The 20,351-nt window shown below is 38.8% G+C and overlaps 1 protein-coding gene across 2 annotated transcripts in view; it reads left to right on the top strand.

Annotated features, from left to right (window-relative positions):
• The window catches only part of LOC139454468 (TOX high mobility group box family member 4-like), a 163,942-nt gene that overhangs the window by 90,449 nt on the left and 53,142 nt on the right, over positions 1-20,351 (top strand). For both annotated transcript variants that reach the window (XM_071236189.1, XM_071236188.1), the window contains one exon: positions 13,545-13,643. In XM_071236189.1, coding sequence (XP_071092290.1) covers positions 13,575-13,643 — 69 coding nt within the window. In that variant the 5' untranslated portion in view covers positions 13,545-13,574. The remainder of the gene's footprint in view (positions 1-13,544; positions 13,644-20,351) is intronic.

Raw genomic sequence — 20,351 nt, 5'->3', positions numbered from 1 at the left:
TGATCAGCCTAAGCTATATATATAATTGATATTAACATCCTCATATTCAATAAATATAAAAATAGAGACCTTTTGATACTGTGGAACAGTATCTAAAACATTTGAAGATGAATAATTAGTTTCCAGAAATATGGGAAAAAAGAGAAATATATAAAGTATGGTTTTCCTGAAGAAATCCAAAGGGAGAGCATGGATTTATCAAGACCTGCAGGGCCCGGCTTTTGACCCTAGTCTTCAACAAATGTCAATAAAACTCCCAATTTGGAACCAAGCATTTCCAAATTCGTGTTACAAAATATTAATGTATAACTAAAAGCTAAGTTTATGGATATGTAGAAGTGACCTTTATACACTTGTAACACGATCAATATATAGGAACAGGTTTGCTTTGTTTTAGGTTGTTGCATTAAATGCAATCTCAAAATACCTTGAGTTTAAGAAAAAATGAACTTTCATAAAATACAGATTTTGAACAAAATAACGAACTTTACCAATTTGCCGGCCAGGGGTTCTTAGTTAGGAATCCCAGATAAATCCCTGGGAGAGACAATGCCTCGAAAAACGCTTTCCCCTTGTCAATATGTGTTTGAAGACCTGGGGAGGTATGACCACAGTGTATGAGAGCTGGCCTAGGATGGGACAGAACTGGCCTAGGTTGGAATCAAAAGAAGGGAAGAACTGGCCTTGACTGAACCTTCCCCACCTTTCAATTTGAGGGGGGGAAGTCTGGCCAATGGTGGGGAAGAACTGGCTTATGCTGAACCTCTCCCGAAAAGAACTGTCCTAGGCTAAACCTCACCCGAGAAGAACTGGCCTAGGCTGAACCTCCCCCGAGAAGAACTGGCCTATGCTGAACCTCCCCTGAGAAGAACTGGCCCATGCTGAACCTCACCCGAGAAGAACTGGCCTAGGCTGAACCTCCCCCGAGAAGAACTGGCCTATGCTGAACCTCCCCTGAGAAGAACTGGCCCATGCTGAACCTCCCCCGAGAAGAACTGGCCTATGCTGAACCTCCCCCGAGAAGAACTGGCCTATGCTGAACCTCCCCCAAGAAGAACTGGCCTATGCTGAACCTCTCCCGAAAAGAAATGGCCTATGCTGAACCTCCCCCGAAAAGAACTGGCCTATGCTGAACCTCCCCCGAAAAAGAACTGGCCTATGCTGAACCTCTCCCAAAAAGAACTGGCCTAGACTGAACCTCCCCCAAGAAGTACTGGCCTAGGCTGAACCTCCCCTGAGAAAACTGACCTAGACTGAACCTTCCTCGGGAAGAATATTTACAGGCTGCTCTGATTTAACTAGAACATTATTGACATCGTAAAAAAACTGAACTGACTAAATATTGAGTTTCTGTTCCAGTCTTCATTTTGAAAGAAAGTTCAGTGTGTTTTGTATTTACAATAAGGGCAAATCTGTTTGGCAAGATCATAACCATACGTAACGTATTGATCCAAATGTATGGAAATTAGTGATACATTGATACATTGTTACTTCTTATGCCAAGCACCCTCTGTTTGTTGTGGGAGGCCACCTAGTGGATGGGGTGGTCAGGTTCTTGGGCTGGAAAAAGTAACAGCAATTTCTCAGGTAGTGACAGGTGCCAGATTTACTTTTGTTTAACCATGTGTTATTATCATAGTGAGATAAAACAGTTAACATATCTATTTTATATTGCTGTTGATTTGTTTCAACCTATTTTTCAATTATCTTGAATTTGATGCAGTGAACAACAGAAACATGAAGGTGAGCTACATATCCTAATGGATTTTTTTTTTTAAATAATAACTCTCCCCTGATGCTCTACGGCATGGAACTATTCTTGTCTTTAGGTGAGTCAGTGTAAACGACAACAGAATCAAATTTTGTGAAATTGATGATGGTTTTGCAGTGACATTTACGTGGCAGCTATCTGTGACTTACGCAAGGTAGTTGTGTTTCTCCGGCACACGATCATTCAACAAGTACCTTTCTGACAAACACTTCTTAGCGATCAAACTTCACTCACACCTCTCACATTATTAAGGATTAACATGGAACTTGTTGATTTATTTGCTTGAATGAAGAAACTAAATTTATTATACCCTTTGGTTACAGGATATAAATATATTTTGAAGTTGAGCATTGGAAATGGAAAACAAACCCATTTCTGACATTTAAGCGTAGCTGCACCAAGCTAAACAATGGTCCATAACAGTCCACAACAGTTGCTGAGGAACATAAAGCAAGATATTAGAAGTATGAAATAATAAATTGCAATCACAGGACAACAGATTATTTTATCCAGCCTGAATGAGTTATTGACCTTGTGTTTTGTGACCTTGTGTCCTGGTTGTTTGTGACCTGGTGTCCTGATGTTTGTGACCTTGTGTCCTGGTTGTTTGTGACCTGGTGTCCTGATGTTTGTGACCTTGTGTCCTGGTTGTTTGTGACCTGGTGTCCTGATGTTTGTGACCTTGTGTCCTGGTTGTTTGTGACCTGGTGTCCTGATGTTTGTGACCTTGTGTCCTGGTTGTTTGTGACCTTGTGTCCTGGTGGTTTGTGACCTTGTGTCCTGGTTGTTTGTGACCTTGTGTCCTGATGTTTGTGACCTTGTGTCCTGGTGGTTTGTGACCTTGTGTCCTGGTTGTTTGTGACCTTGTGTCCTTGGGATTTATGACCTTGTGTCCTGGTTGTTTGTGACCATTTGTCCTGGTGTTTTGTGACCTTGTGTCCTGGTGGTTTGTGACCTTGTGTCCTGGTTGTTTGTGACCATTTGTCCTGGTGTTTTGTGACCTTGTGTCCTGATGTTTGTGACCTTGTGTCCTGGTGGTTTGTGACCTTGTGTCCTGGTGGTTTGTGACCTTGTGTCCTGGTGGTTTGTGACCTTGTGTCCTTGGGATTTATGACCTTGTGTCCTGGTTGTTTGTGACCATTTGTCCTGGTTATTTGTGACCATTTGTCCTAGTGATTTGCGACCTTGTGACCTGACTTTCTGTGATCCGTCCATATTATTTGTATCACTTTTGCTTTTTCAACCCAATGGGATCTGTTTCGGAAGTAGATTGAAACTGATTATTCTTCTGGCGTTTGAAAGTACAAATGAAGTGTGGGATTCCTTTTCACAGCCGTAATGATAAGACACAATGTTTCTGCTGATTCCAACATTCAAATACTAACGCATAATCCCTCTTCATTTCCAACACTGCTGCTATGTATTCTTAGATACAACTTTAAAAAAAATTGAAGTCCTGAAGTCAAAAATGTAAGTCAAGAATTAATTTTGTAATTTGGAATGTGATAATGCTTTTCTTTTAATTTGTAATACTCTTGTAAAACAATATCTAATTACTTAGAAACTACATTTAATGTAATTTTTTCATAATTGCTATAGAAATATGAGTACTTGTACAACTCTCATCATCTTTAATTATTTTCATAGATTAATTATTTTTGATTTACCATAATGAATCCAGTGCACTTTTTGTTGTTTTTTCTCTGCAGATGTATTGATTAATATGTACTGTGTTCCTTATGACCCCTAGATGTACTGAGAGAACCAATGGAGAGGCAATTAATTCTGTTGATTGTCGTTGACCAGGTTCTGTGTCATTGTGTAATGATTGCTTGAACCCAGGGGTTGTTGCTCATAGAGCTCAATTCAGTTCAGATCACTCAGTCCTTCCTTCATTGCTTACTTTGTAATAGAAGAAGCATTCATGGAACCTTGGTTCTATGTGTTTATGCCCTGGTGTGATAAACGGGGAGTGGGGTGGTGGTGGTGTATATAGCAATCAGGATGTCCGGAGCAGAACTCTGAAACCATTAAATGATTCTTGTTGAAACTTGCTGTATAGATCAGTCTAGCGGTGAACTGGACCCTTTTGATGACTTGGGTTTCATGCATGTTGGACTCTCTGAAAATTAGGGTTGTGCTCCTTTCTGGAGCAGAACTCCAAGACCGTTGAATATTTCTAGATGAAACTTGCTATACAGATCAGTCAGGTGGGGAACTGGTGCCTTTTGATGATTTGGGATTTTAATTTTTTTAATTGATTATGTTTCCATGACAACAAGTTGGACTTTACTGAAAATGAGGGTAGTGCTCGTTTGCAGACTTCCGGTGCCTTTTGATGATCTGGGATTTTGAAAAATACTGGACAGCAATATTTTTTCTTCACTGAACTGAAGGTATCAAATGGCAATGAACCAAAAGTGGGGGGTATATGTAGTCAAACTCCATTTCCGAATTGCACCAGACCAGAATGTTATGTCGTCTCCTGTTGACTCTTGTATGAAATTGTTTTCATTATTTCAATATTATATTTATTGAGAGAATATCTCAAGTTCCTTGTTGAGGATTTCCATGCAGACTCTTTTATATTCACACACACACACACATATGGATTTACTGCATTGTTTGGTCATGACACTGTGATGCGCTTGTGTTATAGCATTTACAGAAACAACAGGTGCTATGATCTGGACAAAAGTGCAGTTATATATAGCAGCTGCTGTTGCCATGGTTTTCACCAGAAATCATTGATACTGAACAGATGGTGTGATCATGTCATTATATTAATGTGCACTACATATTTGTTGGTCATGCAATAAAGACCTGTGAAGATCTGGGGTAGAATAGGTCTTCAACAACCCATGCTTGCTGTAAAAGGCGACTATGCTTGTCGTAAGAGGCGACTAACGGGATCGGGTGGTCAGGCTCGCTGACTTGGTTGATGTATGTCATCGATTCCAATTGCGTGTTTCGATTCTCATGATATTAATCACTGAATTGTGTTGTTCAGACTCGATTATTTACAGACTGCCATCATATAGCTGGATTATTGTTGAGTGTGGCGTTAAACAACAAACTAACAAATCATGCAATAAAAATATAGTTCACGACAGCTGCTGTGGTCATGCAGTAACATACTGTAAACATCAGTTGCTGTGGACATGCAATAGCACTAATATACGCAACAATTAATAACATTAATGTACACAACAGTTGCTGTGGTTAGGTAATAACATTAATATACACACAGTTGCTGTGGTCAGGTAATAAGATTAATATACACACAGTTGCTGTGGTTAGGTAATAACATTAATATACACACAGTTGCTGTGGTCAGGTAATAACATTAATATACACACAGTTGCTGTGGTCAGGTAGTGTTAATATACACACAGTTGCTGTAAATAAATAAATAAATAAATAAATAAATAAATAAATAAATAAATAAATAATCTTTAAAAATGGCAAATTTCTACTGGTCTTTATGATGCTTTAACTATTGGACAGTTTGGAAAGGACCATAGAACTACCAGTAGTGCCATTTTCTATCGCTGGGTTCCTAATAAACAGTGTAATTTAGGGCTTATAAGATGTTGTGCCTCTCATCAAGTACCATGTCAAGTGTGTTTGCACATGTTGATCTATCACTTATGACCGTCACCACGTGTATGATGGTGTCTTTGTTCTTGTCAAGTTCTCATATAATTACTAGCCAAACACTCACTCTCCTACTCCTATCCAGTATAGTACCACTGCCACAGGCCATGGAGCACAGTCCTTTCAAGATATTGCAAATGTTTTCCAACTGTTTCATTTTGACAAATCTACACATCTAGATAAACCTATTGTCATAGAACGGATAACTTTCATTCAGAAAGTATCCTAAAATGTGAAAAACTATTTCCATTTTTGTAGTTTTCCTTTGTTTACATTGGCTGTACGGCTCGACGTGCTGTCATCGAAACCCTTCAGCCACTTATATATCAATCAAAGTGGCTGAAGGGTTTCGATGACAGCACGTGGAGCCCTACAGCCAATGTGAACAAAGGATAACTACAAAAATGGAAATAGTTTTTCACATTTTAGGATACTTTCTCATATATATATACTGTCATGCACCTATTTGTCACTGTTGCAGTAGTGTAATCTATATAATTATGCAAAACAAATATATTGCGCCCTTAAAGTCTTGCAATAGACCAGTCTGTTCTGATTTCAGATTTCTGATCTGTGACCGGGGCGGATCTCGAGTCATGTGTAAATCGTTGATAGTTTCCTTTTAAAAAACGTGATTAATTATGTATTTGAATAGAAATATTAATATTTTCTTCCATCATTAGGACCTGTTGCTCAAAATGAGTAACACTTGTTATATCATGGCTCTTCAAAGGTAGTCAGTCACCTGTGAAAATCCAAGTTAAAATTGGTCTTCAGCAACCCATGTTTGTTTTAAGACATGACTGAGAGGATTGGGTGGTCAGACTGTCTGAATTGCTTGATATGTGTCTCGTGTTACGTAAATCGATGCTCATGATGTCAATCACTGGATTGTCTGGACCCAACTCGATTATTTACAGACTGCCGTCATATAGCTGAAATTTGCGGAGTGGTATTATGCAACAAACAAACAAAGGAAGTCCTGCAGCGAACATATCAACAATATTAAATAATCTGTTTATTCAGGTTATACTTGATATTTTCATTATGATGTGCCCTTATCTGGAAATGTAAAAAATATCAAATGATGTATGTATACATAGGATCCCGTGTTGGTGCCTTTAATCTTCAATATTGTTTTTCCCCCATAATGTTTCTCCACAGAAGCACTTTCTGAGAAAATATAATCAAATCAAGCCAAAAGTAGACGTTTTTATCCGAAGAGAAGACTAAAATCATTTCAGACCAAAAGAACTTGATAAGCAAATGCTGATAATTCTCATATGACTTTTACAAGATTTGTATTTTCAATATGGCAAAAGATCGGGAGTGTTCTAGTAATGGAATGTAATAGCTCTCCCCATCCCCAAACAAATAATCAGTACAGTCCATATCGTGTAAATACAGGCTAAACTTGGGAGAAAGCCTTCAAGTATTATTGGGATCCATTAAATCAAAGAATGATGCCATCTCCAAATTGCCTTTTTGAACTCGTGCCGGAAGCTTGTTGCAAGAAGGAAATCAATAGCTGTATCAAATGGTTTGTTATCATATTTCTGTGAGCTCGGGGACCAGTTAATTACACAAATTGTAGTATTGTTATTGTGGCTTATGTTCCAGCCCTGAAATTAAAAAAAAGATATTGATTATGATGAAGAACTTGTGATGATGGTCGAACTAAGGTTGCTAGGTTACCTGGGCTAATTGGGTTGCGCCGGGATTAGGGATCTTTGAGCCAGATCTACTTAGGGGTATCTCACTCAGCCCATAACGACCACCCTAGACATGAAGGTTACGATTTCCTCGTGTTGGGAAACACTACGGCATTGTGTTATGTTTTAGTTTGGTTGACTGTGTGGCCAGATCTTGTGACATGCAATTTGATAACCTGTATTAAGTACCATGATTGCTATATATGCTCCAAATAGCTCCTCGGTCATCCTTATCCTCTTCATGCAGATCACTTCATCGTACAATAGAGATTGGGGTTTAATTCTTCTTTAGACTATCTTTACATTATCATGGTTGAGAGGCCGAGTTTGTGTCTATTGTCCTTGAGTAACATTTACATTAGATTTCACTTAGAAAATCGGAAACAGATGAAATACATTTTTCCTGAAAAATGACTCAAAATCACATTGTTGCTACAGAACATTGTATATGTAGTGCTTTTCACTTTTTCCCGTGAAGATCTGGGTTAGAATTGGTGTGTTATGCTTGTCATAAGAGGCGACTAACCAGGTTGTGAGTCTTGGTTGATGCATGTCATTGTGTCCCAATTGCATGGATCGATGATCATTATACACGTATCAATCACTGAATTGTCTGGTCCATTCGATTATTTACAGACTGCTATCGTATAGCTGGAATATTACTGAGTGCAGCCTTTAACAGCAGAAAAACAAACAATACTTTTCACTTTTTGAAAATTAGTTCCTGTTAGGTGATTCTAGACAAAGCTGTGGGGATTCTGGGGTTGGGTTAGTACCACAGTACCATCTGCTTGTTGTGAGAGCATTGTTTGTTTGTCTGTTTGTTTGTTTGTTGTTTAACGCCGCACTCAGCAATATTCCAGATGTATGACGGCAATCGAGTCTGGACCAGAAATCCAGTGATTGACATCATGAGCATTGATCCACACAATTTGGATACGATGACATGTATCAACCAAGTCAGCGAGCCTGACCACCCGATCCTGTTATTCGCCTCTTACGACAAGCGTAGTCGCCTATTTATATGGCAAGCATGGGTTGCTGAAGACCTACTCTACCCCGGATCTTCACTGGTCTTGCCAGAGGTGACTTCATTTGACTGAGTGGTCTGACTCTTGGTCAGTGCTAATACTTTCAGTCACTGGTTTGTCTGGTTCTTGACAGTTTACAAGGCAGCTGGAATGCCTGGTATATTGGTGACTGCCACATAAACCAATGTTTTCTAACTCCTTCATTTCAAACTTAAGGATGTCTGCTGATAGGATTTTGTGTTTTGTGGGCAACTCGAACCGTTGTGTATCGGGCATTTTTGGACCTTTTTTAATTTGATATATTGCCAATGAGGAGTGATGAAGACAAGAAACATCATTGGCTGGTTGTTTAACGCCGCACTCAGCAATATTCCAGCTATATGACGGTGGTCTGTAAATAATCTAGTCTGGACGAGACAATCAAGTGATTAATATCATGAGCATCGATCTACGCAATTGGGATCAATGATATGCATCAACCAAGTCAGCGAGCCTGACCACCCTATCCCGTTAGTCCCCTTTTACAACAAGCATAGTCACCTTTTACGGCAAGCATGGGTTGCTGAAGACCTATTCTACCCCGGAATCTTCACGGGTTTGAAACATCGTAAAAGTCAAATCATCAAGTATATATCATAATATATACCAAACAGAAAGTAAATGAAGTCCAATTTTACGACAGGTCATGAATTGTTTACGTCAAAAGGTTATGACAGTATTACCGTAATGTTTTGTTAAATGCATATGTTATCTATTTTCTTAAACAATTGCACACTAACATAAATAAATTATGACGTTTTCTTAAAGATGAAAGTTTTGTCCATAGGTTGTTACAATATTTATAAAGGTTAAATATTGTTCGTAGCTATAGTAGTGCTAATGTGGTGTGGCAGTTGGGTAGTGCACCTAGAGCAACAGAATGCACACTAACCCTCTTTTTAATAAAAAATTACTGGAGATTATGGACATCCCTAAAAGTAACCTATGTGTAGTCTGATTTGGAAGGGGGACATAGGTGGCCCAGTCATTTAAGGTGCAGCAATTTGATGTGCACGCCAAAACCTGTGATTATGGTTTGAATCCCAGTTTGCCCTGATTATGTTTCTAGGTTTGTCAGCACCATACCTTTGCTCGTGGGTTTCACCGAAGTGGTAAATGTCTGAGACCTACATCATTTCAGTATTTCCTCCAACATTAAGCTGGCATGCCGGGATATAACTGAAACACTCACTCACTCACTCACTCACTCACTCACTCACTCACTCACTCACCTACTTGCTCACTCACTCACCTACTTGCTCACTCACTCACTCACTCACTCACTCACTCACTCACTCACTTGCTTACTCACTCACTCACTCACTCACCTACTTGCTTACACACTCACCTACTTGCTCACTCACTCACCTACTCACTCACTCACACACTCACTCACTCACTCACTCACTCACTCACTCACTCACCTACTTGCTCACTCACTCACTCACTCACTCACTCACTCACTCACTTGCTTACTCACTCACTCACTCACTCACCTACTTGCTTACACACTCACCTACTTGCTCACTCACTCACCTACTCACTCACTCACACACTCACTCATTCACCTACTCTCTCGCTCACTCACTCACTTTTGTTTGGAGATCATTTTCATGTCTTGTTGGACTTTATTAATAATTTGCTTGAAAGCTCAAGTATCAGTTGTATTCCAGATCAGCTGCCATGATGTGTCCGTGCATGCCTACACTGCTAGTGAAGTGGTCAGCTTATTTCCTGCACTGTAGATGATGTAGGGATCGACTGTCTTAGGATGAGGTCAAACAATTTGGGTCTCGCATTTCATTAGATATTTTGCATTCATTTGTCAGTTAATTGGTTTAGTTTTGACTTAATGGTGACTGTGTCCATCTTCTATCATATTCTGGAATTGGGTTATTTCCTTAACCAGATTCACTGCCTGTCTGCCGTGATTGTGTGGTTAATATGGAGGAGTGGAGGCGTCGCACACCACATGCGGCACATGGTGCTGTGGGTTACAGGAGACGTTGCACACCAGTCAGCAAATTTCAATAAATAAGCAACAAAACCCTCCCAATATTCAATTAGGAGGTATACATGCTGTGTTTTCAATGTAGAGCTAGGTTACCAGTAGACTTAACCACGTTAAATTGAATTTTGAACCGAACATGCAATGTTCAATTTCATTGCTCATGATACGGATCACTGGATTGACTCAAATATTAAGGATCAGGCTTTTAGCAGAGATTTCTTACGAATTAGGTGTGTGTTTTGTCACTTTTACTAACATTCCACAGTCATAAGACTGTTAGGCAACAAACACATACATTTTTTGCAAATTGAGTGTGTTGAGGGTGCTACAGGTAGAGCAGGACATACTGAGCCTTTTTGCAACACCTGGCATCATTGAGACAGATAAACGACTGATATGGGTTTTTTTCAACACAAACGGAAATTTTAATGGACATTATTTTGTTCATTTGCTTCTTGACGTTTATCAATAGTATCAGTACTATAATGTAGCATGAATGTTACGAACCAATGTTCTTGTCCATCTAATCCAACCATGGACAAATGTGATGCACATGGTTTGATTAATCTTTACACTCTGATCACTGTCAAATATGTGAGATTAATACTTTATGATGAAGCAGTTGACTTCCGTCCTCTTCATTGATGTCCTGATTTGAGGCCAAGAAGTGAACTTTGAGAATATGCTGAGAGCACAGATTTCAAATAAAGGCTGGCTGGATGTACGTATTAAATATTTGTAATAGACAATGTAGGGGTGTGTGTTTGAAATGGTACAGTTCACCATTCCAGGATTCTATTGTTGCTAGCTGGATCCCTGATTGAATGCCATTCTTATCCTTGGTATGCCACCTGCAATTTGCTAATGGGTTTCACAAGGGGGTTAACACCTACACTCCTCATTTCTTTGGCTTTCTCCCCCCTTAATCTGACACACCAAGATGTGTTTGAAATACTGTTGAAAGTGGTGTCCAGTCTCCATTTACAGGGATGAGGATCTTCTGCGTATCCGCTAATTTCCGAGAATTATAGTGAACACAAATTTGTTAAATTCTGATGAACCCCCTATAAACACCCCCAAATTATGGACCACGCTCCATTGAAAACACATTTCAGCTGAAAAGGAAAATTGCTATGTGTGTTGCCTTCTTGCTAGAGTTGGGGGCTCACATGCCACAATTTGCAGTGCAGAGTTGCGTCCCTTTGGAACGCCAGAAACCTATGATTGTAGGTTTGACTCCCGGTTCGTCCCGATTAGGGGCGGTCGGGTAGCCTAGTGGTTAAAGCGTTCGCTCGTCACGTTGAAGAGCCGGGTTCGATTCCCAACATGGGCTCAATGTGTGAAGCCCATTCCTGGTGTCCTCCACCGTGTTATTGCTGGAATATTGCTAAAAGTGGCGTAAATCCAAACTCACTCACTTGTCCCGATTATGTTCCTAGGTTTGTCAGCACCATACCAGTGCTTGTGGGTTTCACCGAAGTGGTAAAATGTCTGAGACCTGCATCACATCAGGTTCTCCTCCCACATTAAGCCGACATGCTGTGATATAACTGGAATACTGTTCAGGGTGTTGTTAAAACCCAACTAACTCACTCACCAATTCAATCTTGCTTTAGGTGATAAATACACCTGATACCTGGCCTACCAACCATTCATGCATTTGTAAATCACATCCATTGACAGTTAGTGTACAGAGATGGCTTGAAAAGTGTGTTTAACAAATACGAAAAAAAAACCAAAGATGACCACGGCTTCTTCACCTATTTGGGGCGGCCTGGTAGTCTAGTGGTTAAAGCGATCGGTTGTCACACTGAAGGGTTCGATTCCCGACATGAATACAATTTTTGAAGCCCATTTCTGGTGTCCACTGCTGTGATATTGCTGGAATGTTGCAAAAAGTGGCGTAAAACCATACTCACTCACTCTTCACATATTTAATACATTTGGATGAAAATCTAATACTTTATTGTGGCCTTGGTGCTTTCATTCAGAAAGTATGGTGCTCAGAATTCTTTTGCCCTTGTTGCAGCCAAACAGTACCGAGTCCCATTATGATATTTGACCCACATACCTTCTGACCTGAGGTCAGACGCCTTGTCCACTTGATCAAATAAATTATCCCTGTCAAAGTAAGGACGTCATCTGTGGGATGACTCCATGCCCTGCTACACATTGAAATACAAGCGACAATACCTTTCCCATAATCATAAGAAATCTCGACCAACGCTTTTCAATTGTGACTGTATCATATGCATGTGTAAAGAAATGTGTACTGTAGTGAAAATATACTCATCACCCATTTCCATTTAATTACTGCTCTCCCTTCCCCAAAATATTTCTTTCCAGTTACAGTTTGGGCTGTGTATTGACCTGGATTTTCTGTTGCAATATATTGCCATACTTTAATCTATATTGTGATACGTATTGAAATATATTGCCAATTTACATTTTCATGAGTTAATCAGAGTTATACCCTATATTGGTTTCAGATATCATCAGTCAGTGTCCCTTATTTGGGTAGATGTCGAAATCATCTGCCATTTTGTATCCCAACGATCAAGGGAGATAATACGGTCACATGGTAGCAAACTCTTTCCCAGCGAGTGACACCTTCGTTATACTCTCTGTATAGAGAGCTACACGAACAGGCTATCGTTGTGAGGAGCTTGATAGTCGCGATGTGTACACGCTAATTGATAAAAAGATCGTCAGAGGCAAGATGTATCAGAAAGATACTATTTTCCATCTCCATATCAATTAGGAACAAATAAATATATTTATTTATATTTGCCCAATATATTTCTACGCTTACAAACGTATCGCAATACGTATACGTGTACCGGTAATGCAGCAAAACCTTAGTTATAGGCAAAGTAGACACAATTTAGCATCACAACCTCATGAATGTATTATTAGTACATTAAAGAAGTTGTTATCCATAAATTATGTCTACTTTGTCATCCTTAAGCTCCTAAGAAATGATGCTCAAACAATTCAGTTAAAGGTATATCTTATTCCGGAGAAGTATTCGGAAGCATTAGATAAAACTATCTGAAATAGGTATACCTTAATAAAGAACCTTTTGGAAGACTTGGATGTGGCCTAGATATTTATACATTACAAAGGGGCATGTCCAAGTCATTCTATTGGCCTCGTGTCCAAGTCATTCTATTGGCCTTGTGTCCAAGTCATTCTATTGGCCTTGTGTCCAAGTCATTCTATTGGCCGCATGGGTGACATTATGTCAGGGTTATGAATTGCTTTATTTGATAGAATGATTACTAATGATATCTTTCTTTAACAATCTGTCTTGTATCTTCCAGAGCTACAACACCAACCCCCTTGCCTTCACAATGGCAATGTCAAATGATCCTGGGCAAGGTCATCAAGGGGGAGACAACTTTAACACCAGAAGTGTGAGCGTAAGTACATTTGAACTGCTATTTGTTTGCAGCTTTGTTTACAAATGTAAAGAGGAGTTTGTGTTGTCTAAAAATTTGTTTGGTATGTCGTTTGATTCATTGTTTTTATGATTAGATGTTTCAAGAGAGATGAAGCTTGAATGTTCGATTGCCCATTTCCGTTCTGAGTCAAGATTTGGTCATTGATGCCTTCTGAGATTGGAGACATGTTGTCTCAAGTTTACGAGGGTAAATTAGCGTGACTAGATTGATCTGGATCATAAAACTTCTATTTACAGGTAAAAATGTAGTCTTATTTTTCTGACCTGGTTCAAAACAGTTTTGCTTCTGACCTTGATGTAAATGATTACACAAAAGACATTTCTTGCCGCGAATAGCTGAAAAATTGCTGATGCGGTGTTTAGCAGTATTCACTCACTCACTCTGACCTTGCTGTTAGAGAAATGAGTGAGTGAGTGAGTGAGTATGGTTTTTATGCCGCTTTTAGCAATATTCCAGCAATATCACGGCGGGGGACACCAGAAATGGGCTTCACACATTGTACCCATGTCGGGAATCGAACCCAGGTCTTCGGCGTGACGAGCGAACGCTTTAACCACTAGGCTACCCGACCGCCCTGTTTGAGAAATGAAATTTTACACACAGATGTTACTGGTCACGATATCAAATGAGTTTGAAAACTAGTGTCTTGAATTAATGTTTTACAGAGTTATGTACTCATGGCAGCGGATGGTGATTACTTTTTTTCAAATCTGATATCAAAGGTCGAAAATATTTTCAAGTATTTGTTTATATGGCCCCATATAATAACCGTGAAGATTCCGGGGTAGAATAGGTCTTCAGCAACCCATGCTTGCCGTAAAAGGCCACTATGCTTGTCATAAAAGGCGACTAACGGGATCGGGTGGTCAGGCTCGCTGACTTGGTAGATACATGTCATAGATCCCAATTGCGTGGATCGATGCTCATGATATCAATCACTGTATTGTCTGGTCCAGACTCGATTATTTACAGACCGCCGTCATATAGCTGGAATATTGCTGAGTGCGGCGTTAAACAACAAACCAACCAACCAACCAACCAACCATATAATAACCCTTGATTAATGAACATTATATCCTTCAAGCATGTTGCTGTCATTGTTCACTTTAACAATGCTTGTCATCTGTCCAGAAAAAAAGTTTCCAATAATTGGAATGTGATTCTTGAGACATAGGGATATCATGATTCACTGGTGCAGTCGGGTAGCCTAGTGGTTAAAGCGATCGCTCATCATGCCGAAGACCTGGGTTTGAATCTCGACATGGGTACAATATGTGAAGCCCATTTCTGGTGTCCCCCGCCATGATATTGCTGGAATATAGCTAAAAGAGGCTTTAAACCATACTCACTGAGTCACCCATCATGATTCGCTGGTGTACCGGGGGGGGCACGGGTTTGCCCAGTTGTCTAAGGCGCCGCGATTCGCTGTGCAGAGTTGCGTCCCTTGGGCACGCTAGAAACCTATGATTGTGGGTTCGAATCCCGGTTCGGCCCGATTATGTTTCTAGGTTTGTCAGCACCATACCCATGCTCGTGGGTTTCACCGAAGTGGTAAACGTCTGAGACCTGCATCACTTCGGGCTTTCCTCCCACATTAAGCTGACACGCCGTGATATGACTGGATTAATGTTAAAAGCGGCGTTAAACCCAACTCACTCACTCACTCACTGGTGTACCTGTGCATCGCAGATTTGCACCTGAACCTACATGACAAGACACGACTACACAGGTATTGATTAAGGTTTCGATTCTGTATCCTGTTTCAAACGTTAACATTTATGAAGTTTGTAATCGGACTGATAATTGCTCAGTCTAGTGTTACCTTAGTATCTTTGCTCTTCACTGTAGATAAACCAGATATAATCTTCATTAGATTTGTTTGTTTTGTTGTTGTTTAATGCAGCACTCAATATTCCAGCTATTTGATGGCGGTCTGTAAATATTCGACTCTGGACCAGACAATCCACTCCCACTCATTATTCACTTTATTCGGATGTATTGTAGGCCATAGGCCCATGATACAATGGTTACAGTGTGTTAATGGGAGTTGGAGATCCCAACAGACTTTGCCTTAGATTCATAGCTTTCAGAATATACATGGCTAGTTTCTTAACAGTAAATGGGTTGGTAGATGACATTAAAATATTGTACTTATGTCTTGTCGGGAACTCATAATAATGCAAGGATATATATTCTGACCTCAAAGCTTGATAACAATCACAAATTAAAATAAAGTGATACTCATCTTCGATATAACCATGTTTACAGACAGTACAAACTCTTTCTTCTCTAGGTTCCTTGTTATGTCTACCTGATTCAATTCTTAGATGATGAGAACTACATCTGAAACGTGCCATAATACTTCTAAATTTATCACATGATAGCCTTGTAATATACATTTCAACACCAAATGTTTGCTTATACAAAGAATAATAATATGATTTCGAACTTTCATGTATAGCTGAATGCCAGTCTTGTTGGTACGATAATTTTAGCCTCACAAAAAAATCCTTTATGAACAGAGGTATATTTGCAACACACTGTTGATCCCATATAAAACCAAATCCTGCTGACACAATTATGTGTCTAATTTTGGAAACCCAGTTTACTTTACCATTACTTACAGCTTGCAGTTGCATATTATAGCATTTCTTTACGTATCTAGATTCTGGCATTTTCAAAATTTTGCACCAATATTTAACAACTCTTTTATAAGCATAAATGTATAGAGGATATCGGCCACATTCACCTCTTATAACGTGATTTGAGGTGGAGACCTTAACACCTAAAAAGCGCTTACAAGCCATCATGTGGATACTTTCAATATCATTACAAATTTCAGGACTCAGACCCCATATTTCTGCTCCATATAGCAAAATTGGGCTAATTTTGGTATCAAATATTTTAAAAAATAAATCAAAGGGTATGGGCTTAAAGTTGGACAGAGATTTCAGTATGCCACATAGTACTTTCTTAGCTTGTAGTGCTGCAACCTTAACATGTTTACCCCATGATAAAGTTCTTGTAAAAGATAAACCTAAATATTTGTACGAGGTTACACACTCAAGACTGGAACCATCAAAGTTCCATTTCTCATACTTTGATAAAACACCACCTTTTTTAAAAACAATGACTTTAGTTTTTTCCAGATTAACACACAAATGGTAGGTATCACAAAAATATTTTAACGTATCAATACGTTTCTGGAGACCATAAACAGTGTCAGAAAGCAAAACAACATCATCTGCAAATAATAACAAAAATAGTTGAATAAGTTCAGGATGAAGCTGTATGCCTGTTGAACAAGATAATTCTATATCCATTGCCAACTCATTTATAAGCATAGAAAATAATAATGGACTTAAGACGCATCCCTGCCTTAAGCCAAGAGGACAATGAAATTCTTCAGAGAAAATATTATTTGACCTTACACTAGCCTTAACACACTTATATATAGACTTTAAAGAAAGTAAAAACTTGGTGGATACACCCTGCTGCATTAATATAGACCACAATTTAGACCGATCAACAAGGTCAAAAGCCTTTTTAAAATCTACAAATAATGCATAAATTTTGCCATGCTTTTTTGCTAAATAACGCTGAATGACTGCTTGTAAAATATAAATGTTGTCTATTGTACTATATTCTTTCCGAAAACCAGCTTGGGATTCCACAATTTTATCATATGCACTGGACAATCCACTCATTGATATCCTAAGAATCAATCCACGCAATTGGGATACAATGACATGCATCAACCAAGTCAGCGAGCCTGACCACCCGATCCCGTTAGTTACCTGTTACAACAAGCATAGTCACCTCTTCAGACAAGCATGGGTTGCTGAAGACCTATTCTACCCCGTATTTTCACGGGTCATCTTCTTTAGAAAAAAAGGCTTTTGATGACATTCTGCAAATTGCAGAAAACTAGCTTTATAAAAATCGCTTAAATATGGAAAATATGGAATCCTGACGAAAGAGTTCATTTTATTCACTTTTTACAAATCAATGCTTTTCAAATTCAAAAGTCGAATAAAACACTTTTGCCTCGCTTGAACACCAACTGAGGAGACCAATGTGTCTTATAAATATGGAATCTTCCCACAGCGCTAATAGTCTGTCACATTCCACATGTTTTGAACCATCCGCTGGGGGTGGATCAATCAAAATCGATTTCTTGATTAAAACCCAGGGGCTAAAGAAAGGAATGAGTTGAAAAACAAATGGCCTTACTATGTGCAAATTTTGGGATGGGCTGAAATATCAAAGACACATATTTTGGTTCATGGCGTTAGAACTACTGACCCCCAATAATGTGGTACTCTGACTACTACATACGCCATTCCTGTAGTGATCTAGCAAAAGTCAAAGCTCTTTATTTAGTCCACACTTAGAATACAACATTAATGTCAGTTTTGATCAAAAGTTGATTAAGCAGGATTTGATCAAAGTAATATATAATTTGATTTAGGAATGTAACAGACTTGCAAAAGTGGATGAATTTAGTTTTAGGAAATGTGATACAGCGCTCTGCTTTCTGCTACATCCTCCTGCTCCAAAATTGGACGTTTCTTCTTCCAGTATCAGAAAACTACATCCGTCTCGTCTTGTAAACTAATTAAACTTCTCATTTTTGTTTGTTTGTATATGGGATTAAATCAGTATTCAATTACACTGAGATAGGCAAAATTCAGTTATGGAAATAACAACATTACTTATATGAATAATAATGATAAAATGATGGGACTTCAATCGTAAGCATCAATCAGTGGAATCTTAATCAGTGTCCTCTTCTGCAACATAGTGTAAGGTCACAACATATAGATAACTATAGAGTTATATTTGCCAACTTTTTTATTTTTAGAACTGCCTCTTTTTTTGTAGAAACCACTTTTGGGTAATTTTAGCGTTTGATTTTTTGTATTGGTTATAAAGTTACCTTCCTGGCAGATTTAACGCTCACAGCCAAGAAGAAAGACTCGCTACATTCTGCAAACACTTCATGTTTATTCATAGTGTTAGATACAGTCTGGACCATTGCAGTAAGATGCATTCACGTGCCATAAAAAATATTTTATGAGGCCAAAAAATTATTCAAATCATCTACTTGGTCTGAAAACCTGATACCGTTCGTTGAAATGAATATTTGGATTTTTATGTGTCACACATGTTCACAAATATTGTCGCAAATGTTTTAAAAAATAATCCTGTTGACCACTTTGAGTCGTGTTCAGGAAAAGGTCTCTGTTACAAATACAGGGTTCCAGTTTAAAGAGCATGGCAGGGGAAATACCAAATCTGTGATAACAGAGCAAAATGTCAAAATTGTGAAAACAGGTGTTGGTGAATAATATAAACCTGAGCTCATAAATACAGCTAATTGTTCACACACTTGACAATTTACATAAAATTGATATCTGCGATCAGCCTCACTCCACCCTTTGTTATGGAGCTGTATTCATTCTCTTGGCTGAGAGAGATTTATGAGAATAACAGCCAGAGATAGTTTAGTGTAGAGTTTAGTTTCTCTTCTGTTTGAATATGGGGAATATACGAATATGAATGTGTTTAATCATATCTTTTGTTATGCCAGTAACATTACTGTTAGAATTCTCCATCATCGCTTTTACTGCAGAACCATCAATACGCTTGGTATAATTTACTGCGTTTAATATGCCATGAAGAGATAATGCTCCATGCAGTATATCATTGCCAGCATAATCATTCATCATGTACATTGAAACAAGTTCTGTGTGGAATTTGGAGATAATTCGCCAGATGTTCATGGATGTCATGAATGTTTTTATGGTATGCAGTATGTACTTCTCAGACTGCTACACATGGGTTGTCACTGGAGTGAGAAACTGTCTCACGAAACAAGGACTCGTATTAATGGATACTGTTGGGTTAAGTTATGTTCCTGGTGAGAAATGAAAAGTTGCTGATAACTTTGACTTTAATGGTGATACAGAATCTTGCAGAAATTCTGCCCAGTAAGAACGATCAGACACTTTTGTTGCATTATTGTTGCACTAAAGTTGCACTTATGTTGCACTACTGTGGCACTAACAGCACTATTGTTGCACTGAAGTAACACTGTTGGACATTGTTATTGCACTATTGTTGCACTTAAGTAGCACTATTGTTACATTGTTATTGCACTATTGTTGCACTTAAGTAGCACTATTGTTACATTGTTTTTGCTCTATTCTAGCACTAATGTTGCACTATTGTAGCATGCCTAGTGGTTAAAGCGTTCGCTCATCAAGACATCTTGAGACATAGGGATATCATGATTCACTGGGACGCTTGGGTAGCCTAGTGGTTAAACCATTCGCTCGTCACGCCGAAAACCCGGGTTCGATTCCCTACATGGGTATAATGTGTTAAGCCTATTTCGGGTGTCCCCCGCCATGATATTGCTGGAATATTGCTAAAAGTGGCGTAAAACCATACTCACACAATCACTCACTCACTATTGTAGCACACAAACATACTATTTAAACACTATTGGTACTCAACTGTAGTGCCGGTATTATTTCTTTTCAATAGTAGAGTAAACTATGGTTATAATGAGTTCAAAGGGAGCTGTTATAACCGCAGTTCTTTATGAGCTTATATACATATATAAATAAGTTAGTTATATCCCTAAGTTTGTTATAAACA

This window comes from Haliotis cracherodii, unplaced genomic scaffold (assembly GCF_022045235.1).
Source record: "Haliotis cracherodii isolate W230 unplaced genomic scaffold, xgHalCrac1.p SCAF_10, whole genome shotgun sequence".
Lineage (NCBI taxonomy): Eukaryota > Metazoa > Mollusca > Gastropoda > Lepetellida > Haliotidae > Haliotis > Haliotis cracherodii.
This window is presented reverse-complemented; position numbering and strand designations above follow the sequence as displayed.